The 18,077-nt window shown below is 43.3% G+C and overlaps 1 protein-coding gene across 4 annotated transcripts; it reads right to left on the bottom strand.

Moving 5' to 3' along the window:
* Positions 1-79: 79 nt before the first annotated feature.
* Positions 80-17,531, bottom strand: alpk3a (alpha-kinase 3a). Of its 4 annotated transcripts, XM_072435764.1 has the most exons (17): positions 17,461-17,531; positions 17,021-17,237; positions 16,826-16,858; positions 16,452-16,573; positions 16,096-16,213; positions 15,179-15,860; positions 14,210-14,716; positions 6,276-9,369; positions 6,028-6,175; positions 3,558-3,685; positions 3,441-3,476; positions 2,647-2,921; positions 1,924-2,012; positions 1,636-1,853; positions 1,420-1,468; positions 1,021-1,347; positions 80-953 (listed from the first exon to the last, which is right to left on the bottom strand). In XM_072435764.1, the coding sequence occupies exons 2-17, from the start codon at positions 17,149-17,151 to the stop codon at positions 845-847; spliced, it is 6,066 nt and encodes a 2,021-aa protein (XP_072291865.1). In that variant the 5' UTR covers positions 17,152-17,237; positions 17,461-17,531; the 3' UTR covers positions 80-844. The 4 variants fall into 4 exon arrangements, 2 of the variants coding, with proteins under 2 accessions (XP_072291865.1, XP_072291867.1); XR_011924532.1 differs by lacking the exons at positions 80-953; positions 1,021-1,347; positions 1,420-1,468; ... (2 more) ...; positions 2,647-2,921; positions 17,461-17,531 and adding exons at positions 2,929-3,167; positions 3,287-3,365 and having other exon boundaries at positions 17,021-17,273; XR_011924533.1 differs by lacking the exons at positions 80-953; positions 1,021-1,347; positions 1,420-1,468; ... (2 more) ...; positions 2,647-2,921; positions 17,461-17,531 and adding exons at positions 2,929-3,164; positions 3,287-3,365 and having other exon boundaries at positions 17,021-17,273.
* Between the last annotated feature and the right edge of the window lie 546 nt (positions 17,532-18,077).

Raw genomic sequence — 18,077 nt, 5'->3', positions numbered from 1 at the left:
TTTATATGTCGTTTTATTCTAGTTTGTTTATTGTACATTGTACAGAAATAATATTTTGTAATGAATCAACACTCCTGCATTAAAGAAATGTCACTTTTATTACAAAAAATGTACGTGTCACTCATTCACACATTCATGTACAATAAGGGTGCACTTGCACACACACAACCGCAAAATAAACTGAGACAAAGTATGGGACTAGATCAGGACTAAACCAAGACTAGAAAGTCCCACATGAAGTCTAGATCAGGACTAAACCCAGACTAGAAAGTCCCACATGAAGTCTGGATCAGGACTAAACCAAGACTAGAAGAGGCACAAACCATATCTAGATCAGGACTAAACTGGGCTCAAACGCAACCTAAGTCTCCAACACATCTTCTCTTCCTTGGCTACACATTACACAATACTGGCATCATCAGCTCCTTCCAAAGTCTAAAAAAGCATGTGAATTGTGAGACACAAGGTAACAGTGTTCAAAAGAATATCAGTGAGTTACAATAGTTTACACATTTGTTTTGTCATTAACCCAGTATTGGGGTACTTCTGTTTGGAGCCTTTGTTTCCAGTCACTGTTTTGACACCTCCCCTTAAATAAATACATCCTAAGCTTGTGTTTGACTGCCACAGTTCAAGGAACAAGCTGCTCCACATGTGATCTCATCAGCTCCATATTGTGGTCACTTCACACTGCGCTAAGGCGCATAAGAGACGTTTCTTTTTTCTCGTTCCATATGAGATAATACTGTGAGGCTTTTCACAGAAAAAAAAAACATGCTACAGTCAGGCATCAGTCTAAGACAGCTGCCTACTTCTGCCATAATGCATAAGACAAATCTTACGTTCACAGTATGTTTTTAACAAAATGGTTCAGTGTCTTCTCATCCTCGTGCTCAAAATTTTCATAATTTTGTCTTCTCTTCTCATCCTTGTGTTTAACATGATCATAAATGCTAGATATAAAAAAAAAAAACATCATTTGAACTAGAAATGTGCCAGTTGCGGCCTAGCTTCCCCTACCTGCTATCTACAGCCCTGCCTTTACCTGTGGAGTTATTGTCCTCTGCCTCCTGACCTTTTCTGGGCACCTTGGGGCTCGTTCCAGCTTTTCTCTGTGAATGTGGGCTGAGTGAGGCTTTCTTCTGCATATGTGGACTTCCGGACCCTACACTCATTTTGCGGTTGAGCAGCGGACTTCTGGATCCCTTCATCTTACTGGGCGGCTGAAGACTGTCCATAGATTTGAGGGGCCGCAGACCCATCAGTCCACAGTAGTAGCTGCACTGATGGTGAGTGAGGAACTGGTCGAACACTTCTGGAGAGCCGTGCTCTGACAGACCCTGGTATCTGAAAGGCACAATTCAAAGAGTGTAATCAAGACAGCAGAAAGTCGTATGTTGTTGGGCTGTAAATACTAACCCTTTGGACTTGGTCACAACTCTGACGTTGGTAAGTTTAAAATCAACACCTGCCAAGAGAATACAGAGGAGGAGGTAAATTGAAATTCACTTTCAAGAGTCATACAAGAAAACTATTGCCAGCATAAGCAAAACACCTCTTCCATTCCGTGTGATTCGTGAAATGACGCTTACCCAAGTGTTTTGACACATAACCAGGGTGAGCGTGGTGTCGTACCTTCTAGTCGAGTGGGCAGGAGGTTGCTGTGAGTCCACTCGTAGAGCCAGTGTTGGAAAGTACAGCACTTCTGTTCCACCTCAGAAACACCCTTTGAGTTCAGCTTGCCCGCAGCGTCCGCCCAGCAGTAGGTCTGGAAGGGTCCCTGCAGCTCTGGCTCCACTGTGGCGTACGGCACAGAGTTTGCAGGCCGGTACATGAGATACTGAGAAACCACTCTGCCAAAGTCACACAGAACAATGACATACAGACATTTCTTCAATGTCCAGGCTTGTTCATGCTTCTTACTCTGGTGTACATCCAAAGTTATCATTGACCCGAGCCTCGGCTGTGAAGATTTTGCAGTATTCCCGAATCATGTTCTGGACTTTACACTCCTGTGGACACAAAGAAAGCATACAACTATTGCACAACTGGTCAGACATAGTACAATTTTATGATGCCATTTAAAAAAAATCGATATTTCTGCCTCAGGTAATTTGTATGTGTAGACTTCCACGTTTATACATTCCCCTGCAGTCAAATATCTCACCATTTGAGCCCCTGATTCACTGCCTCAGACACATTAAAGACTCTTAATCTTTATTTTTGGTGATTCATCAAGGCGTCACCAACACATTACTCCAGTCCTGGCATCACTGCACTGGCTTTCAGTTATCCGGAGAATCCAATTTAAAATGTTGCTCATGGTAGAAAAAGCTTCAGTTGTAGTCATCTGGACTCTCTACTATGGAACACGCCTGGACGAATGAGGGATTACACCGACAATGTTGCTCATGGTTTTTAAGTCTCTAAATGGTCTGGCTCCCTGTTATTTTCGGGAATGTTCCTGCCCGCACCATGTTGTAAGTGTGCTTTATAAATGAACCTTGATATTAATATTGATGTTAATGTTGTATTTGACCCGTGCAGCACCGAGCCCCATTTCCAGCTCACTAGCAATGATCTTGGTGAAGTGTGTTGGAAGATTAGCATACCGGTACTTCACATTCCTAATTCATTCCTTCTTACTTGTTTTGTGATTTCCTGGTTTCTCTCAGCTAAGTTGCTCTCCAGTTTGGTCCCATAGGGTATGGGGTTTTTGATCTTCATAATGCAGAAAGTTCCGGACTCAAAGATGGGCTCAAGGCCATAGATGACCTTCACTCTGCTGGTTTTGTGTGTCCAGCCTGCTCCCAGGTGCACCGTCTCAGTCATGATCCGACCAAAGAACTTCCCTCCCCAGGTGCCGGAGTCCCCCAGGCCTCTGTTGAACACCAGCGGTGTCATCTCTATCTCCTCTCCCACTGAAGAACACAAAATAGATGAAATATTATAAAGGTATTGTTTGTTCCATCCCTAACCCCCAAAGACAATGTATGTGTGTTTTAGTCCCTCCAGCATGTCCTGGGTCATCCCCGGGCCCTCATGTACAGAACACCTCCCAAATGAGAATGTGTCTCTCGGCTGGCCTGGGAACGCCTTGAGAAAACCCCGGAGGAGCTGGATGAAGTGTCTTGGTGACTGAAGTCCGGGAGTCCTTGCTTAGACTGCTGCCCCCACGACCTGGCCCCGGATAAGCAGAAGAAGATGGAGGGATGGAAAACATTTTGAAACATTAATTTTAAAAAATCAAGGTGTTGACACAGATTTGTGTTTATAACATAATTACCATAGTGCAAATTAGGCAAGCTTTATGTCCCAGTGTGTGTCGTTCATGGCAATCAATTGGTGACAATTATGGAACTATTCTTGTGTCATTTTAAACCAGGAAGAAAAAATATGTAACCAATATGGTCAATATAAATTAAAAACAATACTTGTACCTTGCAAGTCGTCTTTAAGCAGAATCTCTGCCATGACTAAGAAAAGAAACAAATATAAAGCCACCATTTAAACCACAAATGTGTTTTAGCATAGGCTTATTTCTCATGCACACTTACCGTCTTCACTAAGCAGAAAGTCAGTGGTGTCACTCCCATATTCATTCTTTATGGTGCAGCCGTAAACACCACAGTCCAGGCTGGAGGCCAGAACAATGGCCAGTGCCACTTGACTCTCATCTCCTCCACTGCAGAGGAGCAGGACACCACAGGTTTCAGCCACAAGAGGTCACTGTCAGACATGCCACGCTATTTCCAGCTCTCCTAAGTGAAAGTGTGTCATAACCTACTGTAAAAGTATTCCTGGCCATAATACCACATACAAGTCTCTAATGCCCTGTAGTGATTAATAGAGATTAAAGGCAAAACTACTTGTTACACTTGTAAATCTGGAGATTTAAAAGTGTATGTCCATCAGTGTAATGGACTTTGCTTCGTGGCTAAAAAAAAACTTATTTTGTACGTGTATTTTTTAATGTATTTGCTATGAAACTAATATATAAATATAGCCGCAAGCGGCAATGATCGGCCCTCGCCACGCCGCCGCCACGCCGCCGCCACACCGCCGCCACGCCGCAAGAGGAGGGGGCGCTAACGCGCCCCAATTGTCCTTTTATTACGCCTACTGCTGAATCTGTGACGCTGTCACATCTTCTCCCCTTTGTTTTACCATCAAAAAGCAATTTTATTTTGAATTCTTGGCAAAATGTGCGGCTTTGCCGCACAGACACCGTGACTCTTTGAATGAAAATGTGGATAACTTTTGATGGTCTTGAAGATGAGTCTCACCAAATTTCAGGTTAATAGGGCTGACGCCCTGGGAGGAGTTCGTGAAAGTCTAAAGTGTAAACATGTTCTGGCGATTTCCCCATTGGAATAACATGAAAGGTTTCGGTCATCGTTACGGCAACGCCATAACAATTATGACATGGGTCTCATTGACTTTTTTGATGGGGATGCCAAAATTGAGTTGTGTGTCAAATTTCATATAATTTCGCAAAACTAAACATTTAACCTCCATATAAAATCTGTAGGGGGCGCTGTGGCGCCAAATGAATTTATTTCACTTCAAGTAGGTTTAGGGCAAAGAGTTTAACAACTGATTCTAATTTGACGCAATTCGGACTTTATCTGCGCAAACGGCAGAAATTTTAAATATGGGAGATTTCTGAAATTCTAGCTACAGTTTGCGGCTTCGCCGCACAGAGACCGTGAGAGGTATCAATGTAATTTGGATAACTTTTGATGTCCCACTCCTCAGTAGCATTTTCACCAAATTTCAGCTTTTTAGGGCCAACGCCCTGGGAGGAGTTCGTAAAAGTACGACGTTTGGAAAAACTCCGAAGTCATGTTTAGCCATTTTTGAAGCAATATGGCCGACATTTGGTTGGGCGGACGGCGTTGCCGTAATAATATTTTTTACTTCTCTTGTCACCATCTACCTCTGCGCCAAATTTCATGATTCTACGATCAGATTTTTTTTGGGTCATTTCCCATCTCTCAATGCATTTTTGGTACATTTGGGGGCGCTGACGCGCCAATTTTTTTAATTTTAGAAAAGGGAAATAGCCAGAATGTAGAGAGGCACGATTTTTAGAGGCGTGCAAATTTTTGTGACTTTTCGTCAATGTTCACTGGGTGAAAAATAGGGGGGTTGGTCCCGAGAAGAAGAAGAAAGAAAGAAAGAATAATATTCCGATGCGAAAACAATGTTTCCCATTTTTCAAATATCATAAACTATACATTTTCGGAAAGCGCTTTCCTACCTCATGGTGTGGGTCCCTGGTCACTGACGGGTACTTTCGATAATTTTGAGTGGGCTCCGCCCACTTTGTGTTTTTGGCCCTCTATACAGTAATAATGTTCAATTTTTGCCTTACATGCTTATATGCACGGAACATGCAAGAGATGGGGAACGTATTCGTGAGCTACTTAGCGCAAATGAGTGCTTTATATGGGGATGACGACCGCTTCGCGGTCGTCATCCCAATGTAAAGTGCTCGTTTAGTGCGAACTTTTGCACGGGCTTCGCCCGTTTACAACGGTAATGTTCCATTTTCCTACAACTAATTAGTATGCACGGGGCGTGCATGAGTGGAGGAGTGCGTTAGTGAGTGTTTGGAAGTGGGCGAGCGCTTCGCGCTCGATTTTGTGCGCACTACGTGCGCACTTTCGCAGCCGTGCTTCGCACGGCCTTACGAGATTAATAGGCCTCTCGCCAGCTTGTGGCGCTCGGGCCTAATTAATACATAATTGTTCACCATTTGAAAAAAATACCTTAGCTCAGACATTAGAATGTGTTTATATTGAGCTTTGATAATTTGGTTAAAAAAGGAAATGTTCTATTTTGTATCTTGCTTGTGTAACTTCCGTTTCCAGAAAATATTTCTGGAAAGCAGAACACACTATGTATGTATGAGAAAAACAGCTTAGAGCATATTTAAATAAACTGAATGTTCACCAAAAAAATGTATACTAATCTGTATCATCTTGATCCGTGTTGAAGCATAGGTACTTTTATTTCACATACCTTTTCTGCACTTCCAGTAGCTCTTGCTCTTCCTTGTACCACTTGATGTTGGAGTCGCTCAGAACGTTGAAGAACTGGCACCAGAGCTTAAGGTGTCCGGAGGCATCAGGGAAAGGCTCGCCTCGGATCTTTCGGATCACCTGAGGAGCTGCACACAGCACAGGAGCAAACAATTTGACAATTTGTGCCACAGACATTACAGCAAAATGAAATGTATTGTTTAACTTATATTCACAAACCCATTTTACCTTTTAGTGGATCTGGCTTCTTATCTCCAGATTTATCCTCGAGTTTGGGGCTTTTTTCTTCGGGTACAGGTATTTCTTCCACCACTTTAGGCACTTCCAGAGTGGCCTTCCTGCGATTGAGGAGCGGTGAGCGTCTCTCAACTGGGGGTGTGTTTGGCCCACTGGGAGGCTGCAGAAAGGCTGCACGCCGAGCTTGTCCTGGAGACATGTAAGGGCTGTCCTTCTTATTATTGCTGTCTTCACTGTCCTCTTTGGTTTTTGGGATGAAGATCTTGCGCCTGGCCCCTGAGGCCAACTCCTCAGGGGTGGCCGAGCGGATGAGGGAGAGGCTGTCGCGGCGTTTGAGGCGGGGGCTACTTTCACAGGACAGAGAAGATGTGGGAGTGGAGCCTCCACTCAGAGAATCCTCGGCTTTGTCACTCTGTCTGTCTAATGCTGTGTCAGCTTCACCAGAGGCTTTGGACATGAACTTTCGCAGACTGGCTGGACTCAGAGATGGGTAGAGCGGGGGCTTAAAGCTCAGTCTCTCCACAGACATAAAGCTCTCTATCCGAGCCTCTTTCAGGGACTGAGTGATTTCACTCTCTATGCTGGCTTCCACCGTTTTACTTAGAGACACATTTACATCGGTTTTTGGTGTGTCACATGCCACTGGAAGCTTGTTTTCAACCACATTCTGTTCTCCCAGATCATCTTGAGTCTGCTTTTCGCTGTTTTGTTTTGTTTCCTCCTGTGAGACTGCTTCAGGTTCTCTCTCCTCAGTCACTGGTGTGGCTTTTGACTCGGTCATTTCTCGTTGTTCAGGTGTTACTCTGTTATCAAATGTTTCTTTGTGTTTCTTTTGAGTTTCTCCAAGCCCAGCCATGTCTGCCATTTGGTTAGTCACACGCATTTCCCTGTGCTCTGTTGTTTCTATGTGTGCCAGTGTGTCTCTGTGCTCAGGCACAGTCGTCTCTCTGGGTTCTATTGTTCCTCTGGGTTCAGTCGTTCCTCTGGGTTCTATTGTTCCTCTGGGTTCTATTGTTCCTCTGGGTTCAGTCGTTCCTCTGGGTTCTATTGTTCCTCTGGGTTCAGTCGTTCCTCTGGGTTCAGTCGTTCCTCTAAGTTCAGTCGTTCCTCTGGGTTCTATTGTTCCTCTGGGTTCAGTCGTTCCTCTGGGTTCTATTGTTCCTCTGGGTTCAGTCGTTCCTCTGGGTTCAGTCGTTCCTCTAAGTTCAGTCGTTCCTCTGGGTTCTATTGTTCCTCTGGGTTCAGTCGTTCCTCTGGGTTCAGTCGTTCCTCTAAGTTCAGTCGTTCCTCTGGGTTCTATTGTTCCTCTGGGTTCTATTGTTCCTCTGGGTTCAGTCGTTCCTCTGGGTTCTATTGTTCCTCTGGGTTCAGTCGTTCCTCTGGGTTCAGTCGTTCCTCTGGGTTCAGTCGTTCCTCTGGGTTCTATTGTTCCTCTGGGTTCAGTCGTTCCTCTGGGTTCAGTCGTTCCTCTGGGTTCAGTCGTTCCTCTGGGTTCAGTCGTTCCTCTAAGTTCAGTCGTTCCTCTGGGTTCTATTGTTCCTCTGGGTTCAGTCGTTCCTCTGGGTTCAGTCGTTCCTCCGAGTTCAGTCGTTCCTCTGGGTTCAGTCGTTCCTCTAAGTTCAGTCGTTTCTCTGGGTTCGGTCGTTTCTCTGGGTTCAGTCGTTCCTCTAAGTTCAGTCGTTCCTCTGGGTTCAGTCGTTCCTCTGGGTTCAGTCGTTCCTCTGAGTTCAGTCGTTCCTCTGGGTTCAGTCATTCCTCTGGGTTCAGTCGTTCCTCTGGGTTCAGTCGTTCCTCTGGGTTCAGTCATTCCTCTGGGTTCAGTCGTTCCTCTGGGTTCAGTCGTTCCTCTGTGTTTGATCGTTCCTCTGGGTTCAGTCGTTCCTCTGGGTTCAGTCTTTCCTCTGTGTTTGATCGTTCCTCTGGGTTCAGTCGTTCCTCTGGGTTCAGTTATCTTTTTCTGCTCAGTTGTGTCTCTGCGATCGGTCGTTTCCATGACGGGCGGGGTCACAAACATTGGCAATGCTGCGGCATCTGAAGAGGGGCTCACATCAGAGGCATGTTCGATACATGACACATTTATGATAGGAATTGGATAATGGGCCTGGGAATGCTCATCTGCTTTCTCCATATCATTCTCCATGCAAAAATCCGATACACAATCATTTTGGATGATAATATGTGGCCAATTATTAAACTCCTTGTGTGAAATGCTTGACTCCTTTTCTTGTGGTAAAAGAGGCATTGGTGTAGGACAATATTTGACCTCTGGCTGTGATACTTCTATTGTTAGAGTGCGATTCTCATCTTCTATACATATGACTGGAACAACAGCTTGGATTTCTGGAATATTTTCTGTAGCACGTATTTGAAATTCTGAAATTGTTTCCATTTCATGTTGAATGCCAGTCAAGAGGGGTGCGGGTGCTGGTAAACATACATTATTGTCTTCAACCCTCTCAGCAAATGCAACATCCTCTTCTATTGTAGATATTTGGATAAGAGGAATATTTTCCATGGGAATTTTAATCTCTTTTATCGCTTCACGATTCTCATTGGTTTGCTTTTCTTGTACTTTACTTGCACTTTCAGACATGTTCCACTTATTTGATTCTTTATTGATAACTGACAGACACTGTTTGCTTGGTTTACTGTCGACAAGAGTGGGACTTTCTACGTGCTTTTCCTGAACGTTAGAGTTAAACAATGGCTCTTGTTCTACACTTTGTTTGCGTTCCACTTGTCTGACAGGAAGCTCCTGACTTGATTGACACAGTGCTTTTTTATCCTCCTGTCGTGTCGAGGTTAAATCACTTGTGCTGTGGAGTGTGTTCTTCTTAGTTTGGGGATTGTGGTCTCTCGTCTCTTCGCGTTGGGGTGAAATGTCAGTGCTGTCTTCACATGTGACCTGAGTGTGACGGCGATGAAAGAGGGGAGGGCAGGGCGGCTCTGCACCCGGCTGAGTGTGCACTGTGGGCTGTTCAGGAGGAGCGCAGGAGTCTTTTGTAGGATGTACCGGAATAGCCAAACTACTGTCATCTTGCTTCATGTCCGAACGGTTAAGTCGCTGGTCATCTTTCCCCACCGTCTACGAGAGAAAATGGAGAGATTCTGACAATTGACTGGAAGAAAACAATACAAAACAAAAAATTAAAACAAGAAAGAAAGCTTTAAAAACAGACATCTCACTGGAGCAATGGGGGAAAAAAACGTGCCTTCAAGCACAAACTGAAACAATAAATACTAAATGCAGATTCATCCAAAATAAATGGTTCTTTAGGACTTAAATCACTCCAGTAAAACTGCACCATTTTGACAGTAAATGTTTGCCGTGGTCTGGCGTGTTGCTGTTCCTCGGGTTTGTGACGGCTTTGAGGCACTGACATTTCTGAAGGGATGTGATGGAAACAGCCTTTTGGGTCTATTTATTTAACTATTTTGGATCTAAAAAGTCTTTTTAGGATTGTCACGATTATCCCAAAAATCTTGACGTCTCTTGTATGCAGGTAATTATCTACGTATATATGGATGTGTAGGTGTATGCGTAAGTATATTTGTGTGTGTGTGTGCGCGCGTGTGTGCGTGCGTGTGCGTGTGTGTGCGCGCCCGTGCGTGTGTGTGCGTGTGTGTGTGTGCGCGCCCGTGCGCCCGTGCGTGTGTGTGTGCGTGCGTGTGCGCGCGCGTGTGTGCGCGCGTGTGTGCGCGTGCGTGTGTGCGCGCGCCCGTGCGTGTGTGTGTGTGCGTGTGTGTGTGTGCGTGCGTGTGTGCGTGTGTGTGTGTGCGTGTGTGTGTGCGTGTGTGTGTGCGTGTGTGTGTGCGTGTGTGCGTGTGTGTGTGTGCGTGTGTGCGTGCGTGTGTGTGTGTGCGTGTGTGTGTGTGTGTGTGCGTGTGTGTGTGCGTGTGTGCGTGCGTGTGTGTGTGTGCGTGCGTGTGTGTGTGCGTGTGTGTGTGTGTGCGTGCGTGTGTGTGTGCGTGCGTGTGTGTGTGCGTGTGTGTGTGTGTGTGCGTGCGTGTGTGCGTGTGTGTGTGTGCGTGCGTGTGTGTGTGCGTGTGTGTGTGTGTGTGTGTGTGTGTGCGTGCGTGTGTGCGTGTGTGTGTGTGCGTGCGTGTGTGTGTGCGTGTGTGTGTGTGTGTGTGTGCGTGCGTGTGTGCGTGTGTGTGTGCGTGCGTGTGTGCATGTGTGTGTGCGTGCGTGTGTGTGTGCGTGTGTGTGTGCGTGCGTGTGTGCATGTGTGTGTGCGTGCGTGTGTGCGTGTGTGTGTGCGTGTGTGTGTGCGTGCGTGTGTGCGTGCGTGCGTGTGTGTGTGTGTGTGTGTGCGTGCGTGTGTGCGTGCGTGTGTGTGTGCGTGCGTGTGTGCGTGCGTGCGTGTGTGTGTGTGTGTGTGTGTGCGTGCGTGTGTGCGTGCGTGCGTGTGTGCGTGTGTGTGTATGTGTGTGCTTGGGTGTGCGTGCGTGTGTGTGCGTGCGTGTCTGTGTGGATGGGTACGCATATGTACATGTAACGGTATATATGTATATGCAAATTAGCAATATCAGCAGAAACAATGTCAACATTGCAACATTTAAATTTAAATTTATTTTTTCTTTGCCCTTTCACCGCTACGGAAATGAATAGTTATTAGTTATTATTACTTTTTTTCTGTCTTTTAATACAGAAAATCATTCTGGTGAAAATAATGAATTGGAGAGTTGTATATTGAATTGTCATACTAGCAGCCAACATACTACATGCAACAAGTGCAACAGATAGATTGTTTTTACTGAAGGCATTTCGAGCAGAAATCACTGGCACAAACCCAGAGAAAGTGTGTGAACTGTAAACAGGAAGCGTTTCCTGGTTTACGAAATCTACATAAAGTGCTGAACCTGAGCATTTCCATCCGACACATTCTCTTAAAGTCATAGACACGAGTGAATCCGACAACAAAACTACTCCAGACATGTTTTGAAGTACAAACAACATTATGAGATGACAGCGGGATAACAGGGGATGCTTGGCAGAATCCCAATCCTTCCATTTCATCCTGCTGTTATGTTATGTTGACACTTCACATGTTTAAGTGTGAATTTAGTGTGTGAATGAATGATTGTAAATGATTGGTGAGGACATTGGTGGCACTCGGGCCCCTGAGCAACAATAAACAACAGCACTGAATGTTGAGAGTGAATCAAGTTATGTTCTTTGGGAAGGTGGTCAATAATTACAGCTCAAAATAATTGACGTAAGATCTAAATGTAGTATAAAGAACACTTAAATCTCTTATTGGTCTCGAGCAGCGAAAACCACTTTGAGGGTTGGACAAATAACATAATGTAATACATGAAGTTACTTTGCATTGAAAAGGGTTTGGATTCCCTGGCGTGAGTTAAAGGTGCACTGTGTAACTTTTCTGGAAAGTTCGCCACCTGCTTGTCTCCATGGAGCGGTGATTGCTTTGCCTACTTGAATGTTCCACAGTGTAGCCATGGAGAAAAGCAGTGAACGCCACCAGGCCGAGTTACAAGTCAGATCTGTGGAGAGCTGTTCCTGCTCACGTCCGAATGTTTTTTGTTTAAGCATGTTTTTCAAGGTATTTTTGAGCAAAATAAAATAGTGCTTGAATAAATAATAAAGTTTAATGCCCTATAGAGAAGCATTCCAGGCAAAACAACAACATCAACACTGCACTGACTGTACAGACTGCACTGAGTTGACATTGAGTACATCATAATAAAGACTAAAAAAAACCTGTCTGCAGCGCCATCTTGGATATCTTTCAGACGTCTTTTCTGAGTATTTTTTAGACTCAAATAACACATTACTTCTGATTCTGACAGACTTTCTCATCAGAAAAGTTTTAGCAGTCATTTCTCCTCTGCTACAGATTGTTGGAAAGTTGTTAGCGGCCGTTTGACCTCTGCTGAAGTGAAGGACAAAGTTAGAACTAGTGATGTGTCCTCTGCGGGGGTCAGGGCAATCGTGTTACAAAACTGTTCCAATCATATTCGCTCTATAACTACTCAGACTCCCGATCTATTGCACAATATGTATAGCTCAGTGCTGGCATGGTGACCTTTGACACAAATTACCAGAAGGACAGACTAGTGTTGTGGTTACTGAAATAAATCATTCCCACTGAAGTATTTTTGGGTCTCAGATGAGCTCATCATGACATTCTATAGGTTGTTCAACTCATAAGGACCTCGGCAAATTGCTAATATATGTAGATTGTGTGGTGTCTCAAGTTAAAAATCAAAAAGATAAAAGATAATGTCAATTAGGGGGTTTTATCAAAAATGGAAAACATCACAATTGTTATTTTCTTTTGGAAGTATGGAAAATATATGACAACAAAAAGAATAGAATCTAGCAGGGTTATAATTCAAATGAATGGGTTATAATTCAAATAAATGTCTTTTATAATACATTTTCAACAGGTTTAGCAGTTGTGGATTCTTGTTATTGTTATTTTCGATTATAAAAGACATAAAATAAATGTACCAGTGAAGGAATGCTGGCTCCTGACAAGTGGAACGTTGGCCAATTTTAAAACAACCAATTTAGAAACATGTTCAAAATGTAGAAATACATATATTCATGTTTTATGGGATCCTATTTGTGGAGGCTGTGCTTGTGTCATGTGCCGGTGTCTCAATGTTTACGGGTTTCCATTAAACCATAAATCAAGGCTCAGACACGTTGTTAGTTAGAGAAGTCTCGGGGTATGCTGCCCCTTCTTCACCTGAGTTAAAAAGTTACGAAGGTTAAAAAGCAAATAACCGTATAAGCTATTTATGTGTCCATTAACAAATTCTAAATGCGCTTTCTCAGATGTTGTGACGTTAAGGTGGCAGTACACTGATTCAGAAATATAGCAACAGAAAATGACTGTGAATGTATAACAACTTCCTTAACTTCTAATTCAAATAAATGTAAATTGTAATGTTAACAGTTCCTTCTTCAGTGGAAAGGAACTAGAGTCACGTTACACGCATGAAGAAGTTGAGGTCAACATGTTCCGAAATAAAAAACATGTGCACGAGATAAGCCGCTGTCACTTTTAAAGCTGGAGTTCTTTCAATTCATCATACATATAACCAGATCCTCAGCAATATTGGATCATCAATATACATTTTCAGATTATGTAAATGTCAAACTAATTTCATTGTCTGCCCTGAAACACAGATTTATTATGCATACCGTGTTACCATATTATTTCAACGTTTAGCAGACTTGGGTACAACTGGATGAATACTTGAAATAGAAAAACCTCTTGGGTTGATTGAGTTGTGTGTACAAATATGACCTACTATATTTTTCAGACTATAAGTCGCACCAGCCAAAAAAAAGCATAATAAAGAAGAAAAACATGTATAAGTTGCACTGGAGTAGGAAATGTGGTTGCAAGTGTGAAAATAACAAATAATATCACATATAAGTCACTCTGGAGTATAGGTAGAAGTATATAAGTATAAATATAATATAATATAATGTATAAATATTTTCAAAATTATGAAAAAAGGTGCGACTTATAGTCTGGAAAATACGGTATGTTTCTCACTGGGGTTTTGTCATTTTTCCTTTGCGAGAGACAGATCTAAGGACAGAAGAGGCTCTGGGACAGTTAGCCATTTGCTTATTTCCTGTGATTGTTCTAATTATTGACCTATGATTATTATTTAACCAGGCTTCTGTTGCCCTGCGAGGCGGCTGCTGTTGGTGATTTGGGCTTTACAAAATTGAACAGAATTAAAATAGAATGAATCTGACATATCCAGGAACTTCCTCCAATTTACTTGTTTTTATTATTACAGTGAGCCATTTCACTCTCCAACTATTGCGCAATCAGCCATATGACTAGGATTCATCTTAAACATTCTTCTCCTGCGCTATCTTGTCAAAAATGCTCCCTAAATATAACTCTCAAGTGTGGGGCAGCTGGCCATACCTCAACGAGGAGCTGGGGAGTGGACAATGGCGTTTCCTCTGCCGTCACCTCCATGGCTTGGTCAGCACCGCCCCCCGCTGTGCCGTGACCCGGGCTCTCCACCGCGATATCCTTCGGCTCTTCTGCAACGTGTGACCTTTTCAACGCAGCTTCTTGAACCTGCGCAACCTCCATAGACGTTCCATTATCGTCTTTGATGTTGGTTTCAGACTGGCTTTTCGATTGGAGAAAGAACGATGGCGGAGTTTGCGCTGGTATGCTGTGGTCTGAGTCCGAAACATCTTTTTGTCTGTTCTCGTGGGAATCCTTCTTGTTCTTCCCAAAGATAAAGTCCTTAACCGAGTGGAGCATGGAGGACAGCGAAGCCGGGATGTGATGGTCTTTGTGCTCCTTGTGGTCTTTGTGCTCCTTATGTTCCTTGAGGCCTTTGCTGTGGGGTCTGGGTGGTGTTGGGTGTGAATTCTCTATGTCTTCCTCTTTCATCTCTTGGGCTGAGCTTTCCTGTACCTACAAATGTCAAAATGTCAGATTTTAGTGACACAATTAGAGAGAAGAAACAAAGAACAGACATTGAAAAGCTTTGGTTTGTTGCTCCTTAATTGCTTAACATATGATCCATGCTGTTCTTGTTAGTGTAAAGATCACTTTTGAATGAGATATTGTTGTTTGAACTGTTGTTGTTGTTGTTGTTGTTGTTGTTGTCATAAACTATTGCTGTTGTCATGTATCTATAATCACAGTGTTAAGAATGTGGTCATAAAGCGACAAACTTGTATATGCTCAATAATATCAGTGTGTTTACCTCTTTCTACACATTGTTTTAGTGCTGACAAACATGTATACAACTTTAACAGGTTAAAATCTACCACCAGATGAACATAGTGAATGAGGCTGGACTTCCATTGGATCTAGAAGTATAATTATGACATAATCACGCAACAGTCCCAATGTAAAATGTGTTGATCTCACCTGCAACATGTCTTGTGCCATCTCCTCGTCTTCCTTTTGCTTGCTGTCCTCCTCATGTGCCGTCTCGTTGGTACTTTCCACAACTTTAGCTGTCTCTTCTTTACTCGCGACTTGTTTCTCATCTGCTGCCTGAGCTTGAAGCGTCTCAGCCAGAAACTGTGCTAAGCCCATGCCTCCATCGTAATGGTTGTCCCCCCCGATGCTCGTCACACTGTTTCGAACACTTGCACTCTTTGGTGCGCTTGGCTGGTCAGTCTGTCCGTCCATGCCGTTGGTCATTTTGATTTTCTTTTTGACCGAATCATCTTCGTTGTCCTTCATCTCAGGGGCTGCAGGTGAGGCTGGGACAGGTTCTTGGACTGTGTTTTGGCTGTCTTTGTCTGCAGCGGCCACCAGATTTTCCTCTGGGCTCTGCTTTGGTTGTGGAATGGGTCGTTTTCTGGGAGGCCGCTCTGGGCTCTTATGTGGTGTCTCTTTGGCTTCTTTGTCCCCTTTGTCTTTCTTGGTGGAATCCTCCAGGTCCTGTTTCTTCTTCTCAGCTTTTGACTTCAGTTTGGCAAAGAACCGCTGATGGATCTGGTACTCGCTCATGGTGCCCACCTCCAGAACACCCGAGCAGGAGACAATTCCTTTACTGTTGCTTGCAGACACTTGGTATATAGCGGCATCATCCAATGTGCATCTTAAGTAGAAAGAAATTTTAAAAAAATACATATATTAGGCCTACTTCTAAACTAGGAAGGTTACAATATCAATGGAAACAGTGTGATATCAAAAACTAAGCTAGTTGCTAATTAGAATGGGATATTACAGGAACATCAAATTTGGCTATGATCCCAAGTCCAACCCAAACAGTAAGCGGCTCATTTATTCCCTGTCCTTAATACATTATCTTTGTGAACACTGGTGTGACTCACTTGTAAATGTGCAGAGTATGAGTTTTCCCATTGCGTGCAATCTCATATTTTGGAAGACCACAGTAACGGTCCAGCTCCATGTCATCTTTGTACCATTTCAATTCAGGAGCTGGGTATCCTGAAGACACACAAACATCAATATGTATAACGGTATTTGTGGATTAGAAAACCAGGGCTACATAACTTCTTTAAAATCATATAACTAACAAATAACTAAACTCTGGTCTCAAATTAAATACGTACCTTTTCATATTTCTTTCATGCAATGTTGACATTGTTTCTGCTGATATTGCTATTGCAATACTGTAGCTTTTGAAATCCTACACAGACTGAATCACTTGAACATGAAATACTACCTGACACAACACAGGTGAACTTCACATTACAGTTCTCAGAAACGGCCTTGGATTTCAGTGTGGTTTCGAAGGAGGGCTGCACATCTTCGGTCAGTTGAGCCATGACACTGCACAAGGTGCTCCTAGAAACACACAGTCAGTTAGAAAGTCGGCTCCACTCCCACTGTGCATCTACTGTCAAGTGGCTCCATTAGAGGGACGGCTGGTTAATGGAAATCTGTGGTAGTACACTTAAAGGGAGTGAAAGGAAAAACTCAGAGACATCAGGCAAAACAGAGCAAAGTCAGTCCAAGGTGTAACTCTGTCAAAACCACTGTAAGCTGCTTTCAACATTAACATGTTAGTTGGGAGGAAGGTCTCAAAATGGAGTTTACCTCGTTGGTCTGTAGTGAGAATACCTTGAAAAGCTATTCAGAGAAGAGGTAAATAAAAGGAACTTGTTAGCCACATATAGTTCTATTCATATTTTGCCAATCTATAAACACTGTTTCTGTTGCCCTCCTTTGGAAATATTTCACACTTTACAAAACATCCATGGGAACCATATAATTTCGAAACATGTTTCTCACCTGTTTTCAGGTCGAACGTTAGACAGGTAAGTGTTGCGGCCATTGGAAGAAGAGCTGCTATCTTCTTCGCCGAAGCTACTCGATCTTCCATTGCCAGAATATGATCGAGTCATAGGCCTTCTGGACGTCATTGTCAAAAAAAAAAAATAACAAAAATATATCCAAAGAAATGAAAGGGCCCTTGCCACTTGAATTTTGTTTTATTCCCGCAGAGGCCCTAGAAGAGACACAGACAGGCCAGGATCAGGGTTTCACACTCACACAAATGTCAAAAACAGCTCTCCGTGCTTGTCCTTACTCATGCAAACGCTTACTTGAGGGCAGGTTATAAATAGGATGGGTTAGGAGACTACAAACTGTTAGCAGTCACACACACCATTTATAATGTAGTATTAGTTTAGCCTGAATTTCAGCAGTTTATAAGTCCTTTTTAAACTCACCATGAAGTGCCCCCTGAGTGTTGCACTGACTGTCTGAGCTTGTGAAGAGAAACTTTCCAACTGCCTATCATAGACAAGCATGTGTTTCCAGGCTGGGCCTATTTTTAGCAGCTCTACAAATAGGTGCCAGAGCACATCAGACACTGAAATTTGATTTTAGAGTTGTGAAGACATCTAAATTCACTCAATCTTTAGCCAATACCTTAAGTCAAATACAGTCTGTAACTAAATTGTACAAAAGTAGGGGAAAAAGGTAACTGAAAAGATTTTCAAAATTATTCTTCTGAATATTTTGTTCCATGCCAAATCCATTACAATAAAATAAATATACAGGCCAACATAAGCTGTTTGGTTGTACATTTAATGCTCAAACTGCTCAAATCCTACGAAGGCTTGACTTATTTGACGAGACAATCTCATTACCGTATTGTCACCAAAAGCCTCGCCTCGAAAGCGTTGTCCTTATGCATATTTCCTGGTGCGCAGTCTGCCTGCTCAACTATGACAAATCTTTTGGTAATATCACTGTGTCATGGGTCTGTAAAAGGGAAGTGGTAAACGTGGTGAATGAAGAAAAGAATCAAAGCAGTTAGTTGTTGTCGCCCAGCGGCACCGGC

This window comes from Eucyclogobius newberryi, unplaced genomic scaffold (genome assembly GCF_026437365.1).
Source record: "Eucyclogobius newberryi isolate DKJ021-1_F unplaced genomic scaffold, fEucNew1.0.hap1 SCAF_7, whole genome shotgun sequence".
NCBI classification, from domain to species: domain Eukaryota; kingdom Metazoa; phylum Chordata; class Actinopteri; order Gobiiformes; family Gobiidae; genus Eucyclogobius; species Eucyclogobius newberryi.
Note: the sequence above shows the minus strand (reverse complement) of the source record. Positions and strands in the feature narration are given on the sequence as shown.